Source organism: Castanea sativa, chromosome 11 (assembly GCF_040712315.1).
Source record: "Castanea sativa cultivar Marrone di Chiusa Pesio chromosome 11, ASM4071231v1".
Taxonomy (NCBI): Eukaryota; Viridiplantae; Streptophyta; class Magnoliopsida; order Fagales; family Fagaceae; genus Castanea; species Castanea sativa.
In genome coordinates, this window is record NC_134023.1 from 25,197,032 (window position 1) to 25,216,828 (window position 19,797).

Here is a 19,797-nt window from a genome sequence, read left to right on the forward strand (position 1 = left end):
CCAAAAATCCACATCAGAACCCACGCCGAAAATCCACATCAGAATCCACGCTGGAAATCCATATCAAATCTCGCCATGACCACTCCAAATCCAACCCAACTCCGGTGGCAAGCTTTGAACGAGAGAGAGAGAGAGAGATGTGAGAGAGAGGGAGTGAGGACTGAGAATTGAAGAAAGAGAGAGAATTAGGGGAAAAAAAAGAAGAAGAAGAAGGAAGAAGTAGAACTGAGTGGCTGAGAGAGAGAAAAAAAATAATATAATATTATACAAGATGCTACAGTTTCGTCATAAAAGTAAGACTGTATTGTAGCACTATTGTAAAAACTTTTACAATTGGGAGATTGGATAATGGGGGGTTTTGGGGCTCTGATGTTAAATATTACTAACATATGGCATTTGCAAGACCTAATGTGGATGCTTAACAAAATAATAGTAGAACATGTACTCATCTTTTTATTTTATAAGAGATAAATGAATAACATGCATGTGTCTCTCAGCAAAAAAAAAAAAAAAAATTATATATATGCATGTGTCAAACTATTATTAAAATAAACATTTATCAATCTAGCTAACCTGTGACAATTTTTAAATTTGCCAATATCATGTAAACTTAAATTACACATGACATCATTTTTTAATCTTTGGTGTCTCAATGAATAAATATTCTTATTTATTGACAATCAAATTGAATTTTTGTTAGTAAATTTGATGTCACAATTTGTAGAAGAAAAAAAAAATGGTTCCAACCATACACAATTTTAATAGTTAAATTTGATAGCAATGGCACACCAAGGCAAAAATTGAATTGTTTTCGAAACAACTTAAATTGAACTCACCAATAATTTAAGGATGGTATTAAACAATCCATATCAGATCTCGCCATGCCATGACCACGCTGTTACCAGTCCAAATCCAACCCAGCTCTAATGGCAAGCTTTGAACGAGAGAGAGAGAGAGAGAGAGAGAGAGAGAGAGAGAGAGAGAGAGAGAACTGAAGAAAGAAAGAGAATTAGAGGGGAAAAAAGAAGAAGTAGAATTGAGTGGCCGAGAGAGAAAAAAAATTATATAATATTATACAAGATGCTACAGTACCGTTATAAAAGTAAGACGGTATTGTAGCACTATTGTAAAATTTTTTACAATTAGGAGATTGGATAATGGGGGTTTTGGGGCTCTGATGTTAAATATTACTAACATATGGCATTTGCAAGACCTAATGTGAATGCTTAGCAAAATAACAATAGAATGTGTAATCATCTTTTTATTTTATAAGAGATAAATGAATAACATGCATGTGTCTCTCAGCAAAAAAAAAAAAAAGCATGTGTCAAAATATTATTAAAATAAACATTTATTAGTCTAGCTAACCTGTGACAATTTTTTTAATTTGTCAATATCATGTAAACTTAAATTACACATGACATCATTTTTTAATCTTTGGTGTCTCAGTGAATAAATTTACTTATTTATTGACAATCTAATTTAATTTTTGTTAGTAAATTTGATGTCACAATTTGTAGAAGAAAAAAAAATTGGTTCCAACCATACACAATTTATACAATTTTAATAGTTAAATTTGATAGCAATGGCACACCAAGGCAAATATTGAATTGTTTTCAAAACAACTTAAATTGAAATCATCAATAATTTAAGGATGGTATTGAACACTAACCTACAATATTAACTTAATAGTTTAGCCGAAATTACAATAATAACAACAAAATCTTAGTCTTAAATTTTAGAATCAATTAGGGATCTTTGGCAAATTAATTAGGATTGGTCACATGAATTTTTTTCCTTCATTTTATTTTATTTGAAGTCATGCAATAGTTTACCTAAATTGTCTTCTTTTTCTTTTTCCTATTTTATTGTTTAGTTAGCAAATATAAAGTAAAAATAAAAAAATAAAAAATCAAAGTTTTCCTCTCAACCAACAACAACAGAAGTTGGAAAAAAGATTCCTCTTTTGTAAAAAGGGAAATTAAAATTAAGGGAAAGTTAAATACCAAATAGTCTACGGTAACCAATTAGAATACCAAAAGATCTCGTACAACTACTTCTTGCCTTCGCCAAAAGGCATGTGCAATGATTTTATTCTTGGTGCGTATTTTGAATTCACAATATCTCAAAGTGTTGAAAGAAGAATCTACAACTAGAAATTAAAGCACTCATAGGTGAAATATATAACATAACATATGAAGTGAGGATGTCCACAACTGATTTAGCACAATACCTTTATAATGATTTTTGGAATATTTTAGAGTTGGAAGCAGGGTTATCAAATCCGGCCCGGCCGGTCGGACCAATAACTCAGTGACCCAATATATAGATCAGGCTGGGTGATCAATTGGATCGAAAGAGTACATGATCCAGTCAAAACTGATTAAACCCAGCGAGTTTTAAGCAACTCGTATGACCCAACTGGGTTTTATTGACCTGACTGGGTTTGTGAATTGCATAAAATTACATAAATAGGTTTACTCATTTGACTCTTTAATGTTTAATTTGTGATAATATGGTGATTTAAACAAGAGGAAACTTAAAAGAAGGAAAAAAAAAAAAAGGCATTATTCTCTTCGGATTCACACTATACTATCACTTTTCACAGTTCTCCAAACCTGCGAGGCTACTGTGCATCAGTTTTCTGTCCTCAAGTCTAAACAAATCACTTTTCACTTCAATACTTAGCCACCAATTACCACATAAGGATGACGATACGAGTATATCAAACAGTTAAAACTTCATTTGTCTTTTTTTGTTTAGATTTTTTTATACTTTATTTGTTTATTGCCTTTAAGTTTACTTGCAAATATAAATTAAACACTATAAGAATTCTTTTTATTATATTAACCTTTTTAGGTATAAAATTAAATAATTAATGATTGTAAATTGTAATAGTTAATTTACATATTCATAGTATGATTTCTTAAACTTACTTTTATATATGTATATATTATTTGACTTTGTAGTTCGACCAGTGACTTGCTGGTTGAACCAGTGACCTAGCTCAAAAATTGGGTCAACATCCAATCTAGGTTTAATAACTATGGCTGAAAGTGTTTATGAGCTCTTTGATTGTCGAGCTAACCAAAGGAAATATTTGAGACTAGCATAGTGAGGGCATATAATATAGTAAGTTAACACAGGTTTGAAAGGAATTTGCAAACTAGCATCTCAAGTTTTAAAAACTTGAGTTAGTCTCAAAAACTCACTTCCTACTTGCTGAGTTGGACACTATTATGCCATGTAGATCTCAAGTTTTGAAAACTCGATTTGTAACTCGAGTTTTATAGACTCGATTTATGTTGGTTCTACCCCACCTGTTTCAATTTCGCTTCCATGTTCTTCATCGTCATCATCATCTCTCGGCAACAATCAATCCCAACAAGTTATTGCCTTTTGCTGGCGTCGGCAGTGATGGCAGAGCAGGATAGTGTTGAGAGACAAAGGTGAAGAGAATGGGGACGATTCGCCCTCCGCCAAGAGGCCTAAATTGGACCGATTCCCTTTGACTTGATGGGAAATCATTCTTCGCTCTCCGTCTTCTTCATCTTCTTCGCTGGCCTCTTCTGTGTCTACCTCACCATGCCTGTGGTGGACTTCGGGAAGCTCAAGCTGCCTCGCTCCATTTCCGATCTTTTTATTGTCAGATCGAACGTGGCGGCAGTAATGGAGGCTGGAGTGGAGTGGAGGAGCAGGAGGAGATGGGAATGATTTTGGTAATGATTCTAGGTTGATGCAGATCCACAATTTGCTTTCAAGGTTCTAATAGAAGAGTTGGTGGGTGTCACTGCTTGTGTTCTTGGTGAAATGGGTTGCCTCCGTTTGAGGGTTGGAGATCCACTGAAAAAATAGGAGAAGAAGAAGTAGAAGACGAAGGCTAATCTAAAAGGGAAAAATGGTGGAACTCGAGTTTCTAAAACTCGAGTTCTGCATGGAATTTTTTCCACATCAGATTGCACTACTTGGGTCTCGAGTTTTTAAAACTCTAGATGCTAGTTTCCCAGTTTGTTTTGCAACAGGATAACTAACGATATTCTTAGAAAATTAACGCTAAATGGAAAAAAAATTTAAGGAATGTGATAGCTCTTGGAATGAAGTTGACTTTCCAAACCCATTTCCAGTTAGATTCCTTTGGTCAAGAGCATTACAAATCGAGGGTAATTTGGTAGGTTAAGACTATTTAAAACTTTCCATTATGAAAACAGAGTCTAGGTTAAATACACGCTCCTCTAGTCCTCTTTATTGGAGAAACTGGTTTTTCGCACAACTTTAATGAGGTGGAAAGGTAAGACATATTAATAACCCATTTTGAAAATTTCTTCCTCTCTAATAAGAAGGGTACCAAGGCCGAAGGGAAGGATTCTCTCCTCTCCTTTCTTTCTTTTTCTTTTTATCTTTTTAAAGAAAATTGATTGATTCTCCCTAGCCCAAACATTTATCACAAATATAAGGTATTTCCTTTTTTTAGGGTTAAGAGTCAATTTCTCATCCCCTAACATCTAGTTACAGTGTCCCATTATTACTTACATATGAAACAGAAAAAGCTTAGCTCCAAACCGATTGAAGAGACCATCCAACCTAATGAATGCCTTCAACGAGAGAGAGGAGGATACCATCGAATTGAAGTGGTCCTCGTAACATACGAATCTAAATGACACCAGTTGCACGATGCCCTATGAATGGAACATTAAATTTTGCTTCCGATCTTGGATTTGGGTTCATGGTTAAGAAACCCTACTACCCATGCCACTGAGTAGTTAATACACTCCTATTCCCTAATATTTACCCTCGACCATCAACACTGTAGAACCAACATGATTACAGACCAAATATAAATGTCTGGATGCTCCTAAAAAGTTTGATTCTGATGCTCAAATTAAATTCTTTGATCCACCTACTGCAAGTGCATCCTTTATTAGTGCTACAAGCCTACAAATGCTTAAACAAACTGTGCTTTTTGATCCATCAGTTAGTATTGTGGACACAAAAAAAAACCCCATTACTAACTAAATTTCAAAACTTAAAAAATGAGAAAGATATTAATCAGAAAAAGGATTATACAAAACATCATAACCCGCTTTTAATAACTGATTTCCACTAGGGGAAACTGAGGAACTTCATGAACAAAAACATGTCCATTTTGCCACTTCCTGCATGAACATACACATCTTACAGAACTGATTGCCAATACAATCCAGTGAAGATTGACAGGGGCGGGAGCAGGTCTAATCCACAGAACTAAATCAATTTCAAACATAATGATACATGGAGCATTTACAAAGAGCCTTTTGCAGTAATTCTACAATGCACAAGGACAAGGAAAAGTATTTTCTTTAACTTGGCACCCAGGCAAAGACATCCTTTGCATCTCAGCCATTAGAAGTATGTTTCTCCACAAAAAGCATTAATTTTATTCTTCTAATGGCTTACAAGTATTCTGTTCCTTAAAGAGATGGATCCACTGAATTGATCTAGATTACTCCTGCAGCAGGAGTAATCTGGTCCTGCCCTCAAGTTGTGAATTGTGATTTCAGCACAGCTAAACTATGGGGCATAAAATAGGATTATTTTGTCTTTCCTTTCTTATGTCATTTCTGGGGAATAAATATAACCACGGTTAAAATTCCACAAAGTAACTTCCCCCATAAATATACAGGAAATCTTTTACCTTCAATTGTTCATGCATTTGGCTTCTTTTTTATCTGAACAGGAAACTGAAGTGGTAAAGGATCTGGAACCACTTCATGGATTTACCATTCCAGTTACCCAACATAACATTGGGTATAGATTTAGCCACCTCCATGAGGCAACTATCTCTGCAGCCAACATGGAAGATGTTTCTTCCTCATGCCTGCCTCGAAGCACTGCCGTGCAACTGTGTAGTTCTTAAATGGGGCTCATCCTGCAACTAGTGTCAGAAACACAAATTAATAAAACCATGTCTGAAAAAGTGCAGTTCAATCAATATAACTGTCCCATGTTGCAAACTAACCTGAAGGCTATAACTGAAATTTGCTGGTGGTCGAAAATCCAACTGCCCCTAATTGAATGAAAGCATAATTGAGGAAGTTTCATCACATGAATGACATTTACATTAACCATATTTCTCAACAATTTATCATGTGATTATAAATACTATACCAGCCCATGAATGCTTTGTTGAGTCCCAAAAAAACCATCATGGCTAGGTGCTATTGAATTCAATTGACCCTACAAGCATATGAATCATAATATTAAAAAAAAAATTAAAATTAAAAAAAAACACATACATGGTTACTTTAGGTAAGCATATCAAGGTCTTCAATAATGACCTTTATTGAAAAAATATATATATCATGGTATTAAATTTATAATGACTTACCAGCCCCTGGATGCTATGTTGATTTACATAGTACCCATCATGAGGTGGCTCCATTAAGTTCAGCTGCTACCATGTACAAGTATAATAATTAACATCAGTGCATTTTTTACAACAACTGCAAAACCCTGGATTATGTAAAATAGCCCAAGGTAATCATACGTACCAGTCCTTGCACATTCTGTTGGGCACCATAATATCCAGTAAGGGTCATCCCATCTGAGCTTAGATTATCCTACAAGAATGAAAGCCCAAGAGAAATTGATCAGTTAAATCAGTGCAGGTAGATGCAGAACTTCTATTGTCCCAAGCAACCAAAAAAATGCACAAACTCTTTTCACTTCTTTTCGATCACAACTATGTATTTAGCCCCATTTCCAACAAGATTTGACATTTTATATTTAGAATTTGAATAAATTTGCAGCACTAGGTGTTCCTGATACAGAATGCGTCACATTTGATTTAATTTGTAATATCATTTTTATTATGATCCTAAACATTCTGTTTGAGCATTCTAATTAGATCATAACCAGAATGAAGATTAGACAAACCATCTGTTGTAAGCTGTCTTGTGGCTCAACAAGTAGAACATCTGGCTCTGCTGGTACCTGGAATTAGAATATAGAGGCATTATTCAAATCTTTTTTCTTTTTTTAAAAATACATTTAGTTATAGAAACATTACAAGAAATAAAAATATAAGCACATGAACCATCAACATCAGAACTAACCTTTCTTTTCTTGTATGTACTTTTCTTCTTACTTGTTTTAGCTCCTAAGCTTCCTCGACTCTCCTCTTCTTCACGAAGAACAAGAGCATTGCCACTAGATTCTGCAGCACTAAACGTAATGTTATTCACATTCACACAATTCTTCAGAGCTTCTACTAGTGCCCGAAAAGAAATACTATAGCTCTCTTCAGATAATGATCCCTCTTCACTCAATTCAATGGCTCTTTTACATAAATCATTGTAACGCTGCACCCTAGTCTGTATCCTTTCTGTTCCTTCAACCACTGTTTCCCTACTCTTTGCATCTTTTGTCCACCTCTTCAAAATATAATGGGGTGGAATGCTTGAAAGACCACAAATTTGGAGAACAATCATCGAATGTCTACAAAGGAAACCTTTGTATTCAAACAAACGACAGAAACAAGAAACCTCTGACCTTGTTTCATTCCACAATACCATAAAATATTCATCCTTCTCACAATCCTGAACCCTAAAAGTAGTAATTGTTCCATCTTCACTTTCTTTTTTAGGATGGCAGCCAACTACGCCCAAAACCTCAACTTGGAATTTCTTAAAAATTGCATGAGTGTAAACGGTTGACAATTGTTTTTCCCAAGGCGAAGGAGATTTTAATGCAGGCTGTTTGTGCCATGTATCGAAATCTGCTATGGCTTCCTCTTCATACCTATTTTGTAGGATTGTCCCATATTGTTTCACAAACTCTTTGAGAGTAATTTTCTTATGAATGTACTTGTCAAAGAAAGCATTCATACTTTCAGAACGCTGAGGTGTAGACATTCCAGCTAAAAAAGAATCCCCCATATAAATAGGCACCCACTTTTTTCGATCTTCATACAATGACTGTATCCATTCATCATCTTGAAGTTCAAATCTAGTAACTATTTTCCACCACCTCATGTCAAACTGTTCATCTGTCCATGACTTGAGAATGCACTTGTTAAACTTTGGCAAAAAATTCTCATGCTGTTTTATCACATGAGCTAGAGTTTCAGGGATCTTTTCCAATATATTCCAAAGAGAAAAAAAATGGCGTGTATTTGGGAAGACTTCCTCAATGGCTGCCTTCAAGGCTTTGTCTTGATCAGTGATTATCACTTTGGGAGCTTGCCCACCCATTGCTCGAAGCCACGTCTTCATTAACCAAACAATTGTTGATCTAGTCTCATCTGCAACCAACGCACATCCAAACAACATGGACTGGAAGTGATGGTTCACCCCAACAAAAGGAGCAAATGGCAATTTATCGTTGCTTTTGATATAGGAGGTATCAAAAGAAACAACATCACTAAAACTGATGTAATCATGCCTACTTTTGGCATCAACCCAAAACAGATTTCTCAAACGCTGCTCTTCATTCAAATCCATTGCATAAAAGAAGTTCGGATTCTCCTTTTGGATACGCTTAAAGTACTCAAGCATAATTTGGGCGTCTCCTTCATCCAATGTCAAGTAACGGCCTTTATCAAACTGATAATTTATGTCACCCTGAAGAAACCCAAGATTTTGATATCCACCAGATTGTCTAGACATTTCGACATACATCTTTCTTGTCCGTTCACTAACAGCATGCAAAATGTCAATATTATTCTTTTCAGCTAACTTTACATTTCTGTGAATCCGAAAATGATATGCTAAAGCAGGTAAAAGTTCATGATTATGCTCTTTTATGAATTCATGAATAATCCACTTCCCATCCGCCCTTCTCTTCACATGCATGCTGGCTTTGCAGTCTGTCTTTTTCACACTTGGTCGCCGACTACTCCCACTATCCGATTCTGGAGTGACTCCATATCTGGAACATGCAAATTTAGCATCAATAAATTCTTTTGATTTCTTTGAGCGACGACTGTTTTTGATTGAAGTGGTGAATCCCATAGATTTGGCATATTCTTGATAGAATGAGTATGCTGCCTCATGTGATTCAAATTCAATGCCATTGCGTGGCTCAAAATCTGTATCCCCTTCAAACATTGTAACATCCCTTTTAGGAGAACTAACAACCCCAACATCTCTGTTATGCACTTCATCCACAAAATCACCCATGTTTTCGTTCACTCTGGCGCTAAGCACATTGTCTTGACAGTCCACCATAGTATCAACTGCACTTTGAATCCTGGTAGTCCTTATTGTTCAGCAAAAGGTAATTTATCATTTGTTTCCATGAAGAGGGAAAAGGGGGTTTTGGAGCTTTCAACTTTTCTGGTCTTCATCTCATTAATACCTTGGGTTTGAATCAAGCTACCTTTGCCTCCCAGAAACCAAAATCAAGCAGCAAGCTAAAAATAACCTTTTCCCTAACATCCAGTCTTTCCAATTTTAGACCTGAAGATGCACAAAGAAAATAATTTAAAAAAGAAGAAGAAAGAACTAATCATAGAAATTTAGAAAACAATGCACACAAACAAAATTGTCAAAACATCTTTGACCTTCTCCTCAAAAAATTCTAAATGTCATTAAGAACCAAGCCCTTGAAAAAAAATTAGGCTACCCCACCAAAAAGAGATGCACAATAATTTTAAGGGATTTTCAAGAGCACTTCCAAGTTGAATTTTATGTTGAAAATTACCTTCACCTTAAACCTAATTGGAAATAGTTACTCATATAGATATATCCATATGAGAAGTATTAAAAATTGGCTCCCTCATGAGTAATTTTAAACAAGTAAACATCATTATTAAGTCAAGATGTCAGTTCAAACTACACTACCACCATACTCTTTATATTCTTTATTTGGGTAGAAGTAGCATTTTTATAACATCAGATAAAGTGGCAAAAAATAAACATGTCCACACTTAAAGCATGTAATGTCCTTAGACACATCAACCTAATTAGTACTTCTGATGCTCTTAAGAATATTGGATAAGATGGTTTGTCCAGTTGATATAAAAATCCAGAGTCTCCAGAACTTGAGCAGTGAACTAAATACTTCACTTGATTATCTCCAAATTACTATTATGAAATAACTCTGGTAAAACCTCCAAGGTTGGATTCCTCTAAACAACATCCCACTCCCACCAATTAGTTTCAGATTTGATATTTTCTTTTCCTCGTTACCATATAAACATTTTTTTATGAACATTACCATATAAACATGAGAATGATTTCCTAATGATCACAATATAACATAGGAAGGTCTTTTATCCATACCAAATCTAAATTCGAGTCATGATCCAATCAATAATTCCTTTTTTTAATCATTATTTTCCTTTTCAATTCTTTGTTTTCTATAACCTACAGCTCCCTTGTACATCTTTCCAACTTTTCTTTTTATTTTTTATTCTTTAAAAAGATGGTTAAAAACAAAAGAGAAAACTATAGTGCACCGTTTTAACTGAAACTTTCCTGAAAATCATTTATATTCCATTCAAAACAGGACTTCAGGTGCATATACAGAATTGAAATCAAGATTCCAATCAGTGGTTGTAAAATCCAAAACAGGAAATTATAAGACTTGTCAAGAAAAGGCTCCAGAGCTTAAAATTAAAGGCCATATTCAATTGAAAGAATTACAATAGTAACTCAAGGAATATTAACAATATGGCCTTAACATCTAATCCAATATTACAATCCCAAGCTTCTTCAGGCACCTATATAAAGTGACACTCACAATCTATTTTGCTTCATAGAAGTTTGTGGTGGCTTTTGTAGCAATATAAACTATAATTTTATTGAATAGAGCACTAAAGAAACAGGACGAAATTTGTGAGGACAATTCTGCGGCCTTAAAGCCAAATGCAAAACTAGACCCATCAGTAGATATTTTTATGCCAGGGTTTATAGACAAACCCCTAATGGTTGTCAAACCCAATTGTCATTCATTACTAGAAAACCATTAGCAAGCCAGAAGAATAGGATGCCCACCTTAAGGGCACTAATGTTGTTATTTAGGTCGATGAAGAGATCAAAGCACAAGGCAAACATTTTAAAGTGTCCTTTACCCAATGAGATACAATCTGCCCCCAACAATACATGGAAATGATTCTTCTAAAACATAATTTGAAATTTTATTTAAACATAAATTCCTTATGTAAAGTTTTATTCATGCACACAATTAATTTCAGGATTTTTATTTATGATAGTGACCAAAATTATCATTTAGCCAAGATAAACTAGGCTTCTGAGCATGAACAATGGTTTGAAGCTTTGAACTTTACTCAAACTCTTAGTTTGACAAAGATCGCCATAGATAAAGATTCCCACCCAAAAAAAAAAATCTTACAACTGAAAATTGAAAAGAGTCAATATCATCGAAAACACAATGACACAAAAATAATCTAAAAGCTTATATATATATATATGGGATTAGAAACAACATCAAAATGAAATGAGAAAATGCACGCCTTAGTGCATGTAACATGATAAATTAATTCAACTCATGGTCCATAAAGCTTATCTGTGACATTATGGCATTGACACATGGTCATAAACATGCATATCATGTTTAAACAACTGAACATCTATACCTTCCATTCGCTATCATACTCTTTTTTCTTCAAATTACATGATTCCAAAGTACTCAAATTAATCAAGAACAAGTTTTTCCATTTTTATCAATGTTATATATGTATAAAAGATGAGTTCAAGTTACACAAGGGTTGCAACCTTTTAAACTGTAGATTTGAATGAGATCTAACGGTAAATAAGACACTACTTGACATGTCATCTATATGATTAATTTCTACCTACCTTCACCTCATTTATCTCTATATTTTCCAAAATTCTGTCTCTCCCTATTCCTGAAGTTCTTCATTTTTGTTTTCCTCTAGACTCACCTCCTCCTCCTTCTCCACTGCCCCTGCTGATCAGAAGCTAACTGCCCCACACTGCAGAATTTTTACCACTTCAGTTCACGGTACTTCAAAAGATTGATTAGAAGGGGTTTTTTTTTTTCCTTTTTCTATTCAGTCTTTTTCTTTTACAATTCAGCTGACCGCATATTTTTATAAGGCTCACCTTTTTTAAAGTAAAAATATATAAATTTTCATTTATTAAATGAGAAAAATATGTATGAATACAAGTGAGATATACTACCATGGTTTGTTGTTACAATTGTTTGCAAAGAGAACCAATAACTGATGGGTATGCTTTTTGCATATCACATCTTGCAAAACTAACTTTCCTACAAGTAAACCCATTAACATGTCATCCAATTCTAGCTGCCAGATGCTGGTTCTTCATGAGCAGTGATTGTCTTGCAGTCCTGACTCCTGTGCTTGTTGGTAGTCCTTTAGCACATTCAAGCCGCACTCAAATATCTGTGTTGGGGGCATTTATATAGTTTATATATGACTGGATCGGTATCCCACGCTGCGTGTTTAATAAGAGTCACCTATTATATGGCTGAATTGATGTCCCATCCTATGTGGCAGTCGAGGTCACCGATGGAGCTAAGCAGAAACCATCATTGGGGCCGATGGCATCAGAATGGAAGGCTGAATGATTCTATTATGCTGGACCCAGTTGGTTTATGGCCACCAACGCAACCAAGCTGGGAGAAGTGGAAGAGGAGGAGGAGAGTTTAGAGAGAGAAGATGAAGAACTTTGGAATTAGGGAGGATATAGAGTTTAGAAAATAAAGAAATAAATGAGGTGAAGGTAGGTAGAAATTAATAATATTGATGACATGTCAAGTAGTGTCTTATTTACCATTAGATCACATTCGAATCTATGGTTTAAAAATGGTGTAACTCTTACACCAGGTGTAACTTGAACCCATCTATATATATATATATATATATATATATATATATATATATATATGGGATGAAAGAAATTGTTTCATTGGTATGTTACAAACACAACCAATGAGTTATGAACCCACAACCTCACCTTTTACCCATTCTTGTGGGAGGAGAAAGTGTCATTTGAGCCAGAGCTATTGACAGAATGAGATAAGTTTGTAATTTCATCATTTCTAAAGGGTTTATAAGTGTTGAGACCACATATCGTGATACAGAACACTAGGATCTCTATGTTAAGATTACCTAAGCATAGCCTTACCGCAATCTAAAAACAAAGAAGTGCAAAAAGTGAATCCTAAGGCCAAAAATTGTGTCCATTTGGAAAATTGCCCAACCCCATGCTTATGGCTTCTTCATGGCTGATCAACCAGGTGCTGCCTTCATAATTTTTGCTTCTATACCCTTCGATAATTTACCCACCATTTCAATCACCAATCACACTTCCTAACCCCCATCTTTTTTTCTTTTCTTTTCTTTTTTTATGGATAATTCAATATTTGGGGGAGGGAGGATTTGAAGCCTAGACGTCTCCATTAGAAACACTAAAAGGTGTCAATTGAGCTATAATACTCTAGGTAATTCCTAACTCTTGTCTTACTAGATTTGTTAAAAAAACAAACTGGTTCAATTAAAAGAGTTTTTTTATGATCAGTAAATGCTTTATCAAATTCAGAAAAAAAGTACATACTTGATCAAAAAGAGAGATATCAAAGGCTCAAAGCACACAGGATGTGTACAAAAGAGTCCCTGAAAAAATAATAATCAAAATTTTATGCAATCCAATTAATAAAGACAAGAGTAGGAAAAAAAAAAAGGGCACACTGCCTAAGCCGACATCTAGTTAAGCATTAATATCAAGAAAGAAGACTTAAGGGATACTAGAGAATGTTCGATACTATCAGATGTCCAGCTAATCTGTTCTCTCCAAATAGACCTCATAAGAGAATGTGGAATAGCATTCCAAATTTCACCACTACCATGAAAACTAAACTGTCCTTTCCAGAAATACATAATGAACCCAAACAGACCAAGTAATATGACCAAATATTTGCTGTTATTGGACAGTGAAATAGAAGACCATCATCAACCAAGAGGTCCAAGACACCAAATTGTTTTACAAATGCAACAGCAGTGCACCACAATCATTCTCCACTTAATAAAGATTTATACCACATAAGAAATTACTATATAAGCTAAAACTTCATTTACTAAACAAAACAACCTCATAAGCAGATAAATTATATGCAATGCCATATTGCATATGGTATTCATCAAAAAAAAAAAAATTTTTGATAAGATGATATTCATCAAAATATGCCATGTATACATCATCATCATCAAGAACAACAATGAAGGCTGTCCCAAAACTATGGGGTCAGCTATGAATCCTAAACAAATTAATCAGGGAAAATACGATATACAATCAATCTCAAATACTTTTGCACATAGTCCAATATGGTAAAAATATAATAGGAAATATTCTAAATTTATGATCAGAGAACAACACATACACACAGAGAAGAAAACCTTTATTCCTTCTTTATGAAAAACTTTATCACTTGAACTCTATTTGATTGGGGTTAAAGCCAAACTTAAGAAGTACAGACACTCGAAACCCTTGGCTTGTCCATGTTAGACATGTAACGCCCCAACTCTTCATGGGCAAGACACCGTCCTCTTTGGGAGTGACACAAGTCTCTCCCTCAAGGTTTTAAGAGGCTTCTTAACTGGGGTGAGGGGAGGGAGAACCAAATCTTGACTTAGTCCCACATTGATTAGGTAGGGGGTGTCCTAAGCCTTATATGGAGGGCCTTGGACTCTAATTAGCAAGAGACCCTTAAAACCTTGAGAGAGAGACTTGTATCACACCCAAAGAGGACAATATCTTGCCAATGAAGAGTTAGGGAGTTACAAGACCAAAAGATATTAATTCATTAATTTATTGCCGTGTCTTAAATTTTCAAGAAAGTGTCCATGCTTCATAGAAGCCAAATCCCCAACAGATGATGACTAGGTTGTTTCTCTAAGACTGCCAAAGACAATGCTTCTTACAAAGTAATGTTGGAGTTGTACAAATGGACCCTACATGGTATCCCCCAGCACAATGGACCGGTTCAAATTGTTCATATAGTTAGGAAATGTAGAACCTAAGATCTCAGGCTCAGAGCTATAACATTAATAACATAGTCATTGCATGGTAATTTTTGCATTGCCAATCTAATTTTTAAGTGATAAATTTCTTATTGGACTTCCCGAGTAAAAATCAACAAGTAAATAGATAGATGCAATGCCCAGTTCACATTTCTAGAACTTCTAAACCCTCTGCTTGTTTCCCAACAAAACCAATGAATGCTTCACAAAATTAAGTATCACCCAAAACCCATTAAAAACCAAAGCTTTCAATAGCTCTCCACTGGTGGAGGTGGTTGCTTCCACCTCTCTCAGGTTCAGATGATAACAATACATTATAAAATAAATAAAATTGAATTACCCACTTTCTTTCTTTTCCCACACTTTCCCAACAACCAAACACAATATAATTTAACAAAAAAAAAAGAAGGGTGTCATCATCATGGTAATATTATCAAACAAAACAGAAACAAAAATGACAGTAACAGCATAAAAAAAATAAAAGGAGGTAAAAGAGAATTTAAAGTTCAGACCTCAAAAAAAACAGGGCGAGAGCGAGTGGGGTTTGTAAGCTGTAAGCGCGAGTGGGGGAAGAGCGTTTCGGAAAATGGGAAATGTGAGTTTTAGGTTTTGGGAGTAAATCTCACTCGCGAGAGGTCGAAGATGTAGATGTAGCTGCTGAGACTGAGAGAGAGAGAATAGAATAGAAGATAAGAGAAGAGAAGAGAGGGACTATAATTACTTAATGTCACTCGCTTTTTTTGTGTCACTCGCTTTTGGGTTTAAAAAGAGGCTTCTTTTTTTTTCTTTTTTCTTTTTTCTTTTTTTGGTTTCTGGGTCTAATATTGATCTGCTAGCTCGGCGCGTCGGCCATGGAAGAGACCAAAGGGATGTGTCGGTTTCTTTATTTGGAAAATAAGCCTATGCATTCCTCGTTTTGGTTATATAGGGAGACAAAATACACTATGTCATTGCTCACGCGTGGTTTACAAAAAAAAAAATTGCTCACGCGTGCGTGCGTGTACCGTTCTTTCTCACACATGCGTGGCGCGTGTTTGTATGTAACTTTTTATTTTATTTTATTTTTTTACATATTGCAATGATTATTAATAAAATTTTGGCTAAATTAGATTATCTTCAATAATTTATCTAAATTTTTGTACTGTTTAGACGGTGAACAATGATATTTAGTTTTAATCTACCCACTTTTTTAAATATATTTTTCAACAAATTCTCTATCATTTTCTACATCTCATTTAAATATTATTTCTTCATTCATTTTTTATTTATTATTTATTCTTTTTTTAACAATTACACATCTTCCAATATGTTTTTATTCAATACCTGATTATTATAATAGAAAAAAAAAACATTTGAATTATAAATAGTAAAAGTTACAGTGTTCTTTACTTGTAGAGAAGCACTCTAGCAATTCTAATCTAAAAAATGGAGATGGAGAAGCTTTTGGAGTGGGTTTTGAGGGTGTTTTCTCTCTAAAATTGGCTTTAAAGAAGCCATTGGAGATGCTCTTATTACACTTAACTCTGTTTGTTTCAACCATAATGTTTTTTAGAAAATAAGTTATTTTTTTAAAAAAAACATTTTTTTATAAAACTATCTTATTTTCCTATGTTTGGTAACAAGTTGAAAATCTCCTAACTTCCCTTATTGTCACAGGGTCAATTTTTCTTTTAAATTTTTTGCTTGTGATGGCACTAAGTCCCTGAGTTAGGCTCAACCAACACTCCACACACACACACACACACACACAGTATTTACAGGGCACCAACCCCAACCTTTATTACTCAATATTAAGTATAGAAGAAGCCTGGAAAATACACACGAAATTCTCTAAGCCAAAAATACACATTCTGCTGTTGACAGCCCCAACAGCCTAGGATAAATGCACAGAAATAACTATCACGATAGTTACTGCCAAGTAGCTGCCACATGTGGTCTGACTTAGGACACCTCCAACTAGGGATGTCTAGTGACCCGTGATATCCGACCCGCTCGACCCGAAAGTCCACGAGTGAATCCGAGTGCTTCTATGGGCCGGTCACGAATACTGCTTTAATAGGAACCGATTATTCGGTTCGGGTCTCGAGTTACACAACAAAAAATCCAAATAACCCGACCCGACCGAATATTTGGTAAAATAAACTCAACCCACCAATTTCCACACAGCTTCAAGCACTCACATCATATAAGTAAAGTCACATCAGGAGCTTTGGTTAATGGGTAAAGTGTAGTGGAGAGCAAAACCTGTCAACTTTTTGGGCACAAGTTCCCAATTTTAAATCCGCTTGTGTAAATCTTCAAATGGATGGTTATGATTTTTTTTTTTTTTTATCAGAGTGATGACATTGATACACATGCCGCTGATTTTTTTGGACAGACCACACCACAGAGACATCACATCATGATCATATCACTTTAACTCTATAGACTACAGACCTATCAATTCAAATCAATGGTTCAAATAAATCTCATATTGCAATCCAACGGTCACAATTAAAAATTTAAAAGTAAAATATTTGTCACCAACTTCAAATCATGACAAAACACACTCACAATCCAACGGTTACAAATCATGAGAGAAATATGTAAATTTTAATCTCATATCCCCTAACAATTCAAATCAACGGTTCAAATTAAACTCATATTGCAATCCAACGGGCCTAAAATCTCTCTTCAGTCTTCACTCTTCACCTAATCTCATTCTCATATCCCACTCTCAGTCTCAGATAGACTCAAACGCTCTCTCTCTCTCTCTCTCTCTCTCTCTCTCTCAAATCACAAAATCCTCAAATCTCTTCACCACCAAATCCTCAAATCTCTTCACCAAATCCTCAACCTCAAGTCTCACACAGTCACAGACGCTCTCTGTCTCTTTAATCTCTGCAGCCTTCACCAATTTCATACGAAATCTCTTCACTCTTCATTAGTCTTCAATCTTCAGTTCTTCACTCTTTAAAAGCTTTGATCTTCACCAATGGATAGACCACACTCTCAAACTCTCAGTTCTCACTTTGCCTCTCTCTACTACCAGTTCTTCACACCTAGCCGCCGCCGCCGCCACCAGCAGCAGCCACTCCTCTCTCTAATCTCTCTCAAACTCTCAGCTTCTCACTTTGCCTCTCTCTCTCTGAAGTCACTAGTTGCGAGGTACACAAAAAGCAATTTGCTTTTTCAATTTTCATTTGATTTTATCATTTGGGTTTTCTTTGGTTTTTGTTGTTGCTAAGTTTTTTGTTCAATCAGTTATCTGGGTCTCGTTTCATTTTCATTTTTTTGGGGTTTAATTATTCTTTATTTGGGTCTAGTATGCTTGATAATTTTCCGGAGACTAAATTTTTACCCAGCCATGTATTTTATATATATATATATATATATTGGTAAAAGCTATGTATTATTTATCAGTATATCTGTGTGTGTGAAACTATCAGGCACAAATTATAACAACTATTTTGAAGAGAATCTTAACTGATTCATAAGTGCTTTGCTTTGTTAATGATGGGTAATGCTAAATATGAATGAAAGATCTCTAAATTATTAAATAGATAGTGATTTTTGTTTCCCTTTGTTTTTTGTATTCAAAGTTGGGATTTTGTTCATTTTTTGTTAGAGACTTAAAGTTGATGAATGTAATTTAAGCTGCTGTGAATGTGTTCAATGTTTCTGTTTTTATTATTTAGTAAAATTTATACTGTTAAAAATCAAATAAACTCCCAAGTTTTATAATTTGAAACACTAACTAAAAAAAATTGAAACCCTAACCATTTTACTTTTTTTGTTCGTTGTTTATTTGTTTCATTAATTCTGGTCCTATTTTAATTTTACTCAAGAATCAAAAGTTGTCCAAGTGGGGTTTTTAGTCTTCAAATTCAAAACTCCAACACCCGTGGTTTCTTTAAGGTATGATTTTTGTTTCCCTTTGTGTTTTGTGTTAAAAGTTGAATACTGTTTTATGTTAGAGTTTTATGTTTTATGTAGGATACTGTTTTATGTTTTATGTTTAGTTTTATGTAGGATACTGTTTTATGTTAGAGGTTTATGTTTTATGTAGAATACTGTTATTTGGATTCAAGCATCAAAGATTTTCCTTTTTGGTTTGTTTGTTTATTATTATTAGTTGTTGTTGTCTAGTTTGCTAATTTCTATATTTGATTTTTTTAGGTCATGGATTCCTCCACTACACAAGATGATGGATCTACCACTACACAAGCTGATGGATCTACCGTTACACAACTTGATGGTTCCACCGTCACTCAAGTTGATGGTGCTACTGCCACCCAAGAGGTTGCTACTGCAACCCAAGCTAAAGCTACTGATGGTGAGTTGCACCCAGTTCCACCCAGCGTAGTGAGTAAGACTGGTACTGGTAATAGTAGGAAAAAATCTTTAGCTTGGAATCATTTTGAAAAAGTAAAGGTAGATAAGGGTGTCACTATGGCTGTATGTAATTATTGTAAAAAATCATATCATGCTGATAGTAAGAGTTGTGGTACTAGTAATTTGTTAGCTCATGTGACAATTTGTCCCAAGAACCCTAATAGAGAAGATAAAGGACAGAAAACCTTAGTTTTTGAACCCAAAAATGATGGAGATGAAGGGTTCAAACTTGTGTCAACAACTTTTTCTGTTGAGGCTTCTAGAAAGGCACTAGCTGAAATGATTGTAATTGATGAGTTGCCTTTTAGGTGTGTTGAGGGGTATGGGTTTAAGAAATATGTAACTACCTTACAACCTAAGCTCAGTCTAAAGGATATTCCATCTCGTCAAACTGTGGCTAGAGATATAATTGAAATTTA

The 19,797-nt window shown here is 34.8% G+C and overlaps 1 protein-coding gene across 8 annotated transcripts; it reads right to left on the reverse strand.

Annotated features, from left to right (window-relative positions):
• Positions 1-5,064: 5,064 nt before the first annotated feature.
• Positions 5,065-15,860, reverse strand: LOC142615793 (protein FAR-RED IMPAIRED RESPONSE 1). Of its 8 annotated transcripts, none has more exons than XR_012840858.1 (9): positions 15,517-15,856; positions 7,092-9,434; positions 6,913-6,969; positions 6,528-6,596; positions 6,365-6,430; positions 6,145-6,213; positions 5,996-6,043; positions 5,672-5,911; positions 5,065-5,597 (listed from the first exon to the last, which is right to left on the reverse strand). XR_012840858.1 is itself a non-coding variant. In XM_075788622.1 (9 exons), the coding sequence occupies exons 3-9, from the start codon at positions 9,201-9,203 to the stop codon at positions 5,849-5,851; spliced, it is 2,484 nt and encodes an 827-aa protein (XP_075644737.1). In that variant the 5' UTR covers positions 9,204-9,434; positions 11,799-11,935; positions 15,517-15,856; the 3' UTR covers positions 5,065-5,848. The 8 variants fall into 8 exon arrangements, 7 of the variants coding, with proteins under 7 accessions (XP_075644737.1, XP_075644742.1, XP_075644740.1 ...); XM_075788622.1 differs by adding an exon at positions 11,799-11,935 and having other exon boundaries at positions 5,065-5,911; XM_075788627.1 differs by having other exon boundaries at positions 5,065-5,905; positions 5,996-6,037; positions 15,517-15,860.
• Positions 15,861-19,797: the final 3,937 nt, after the last annotated feature.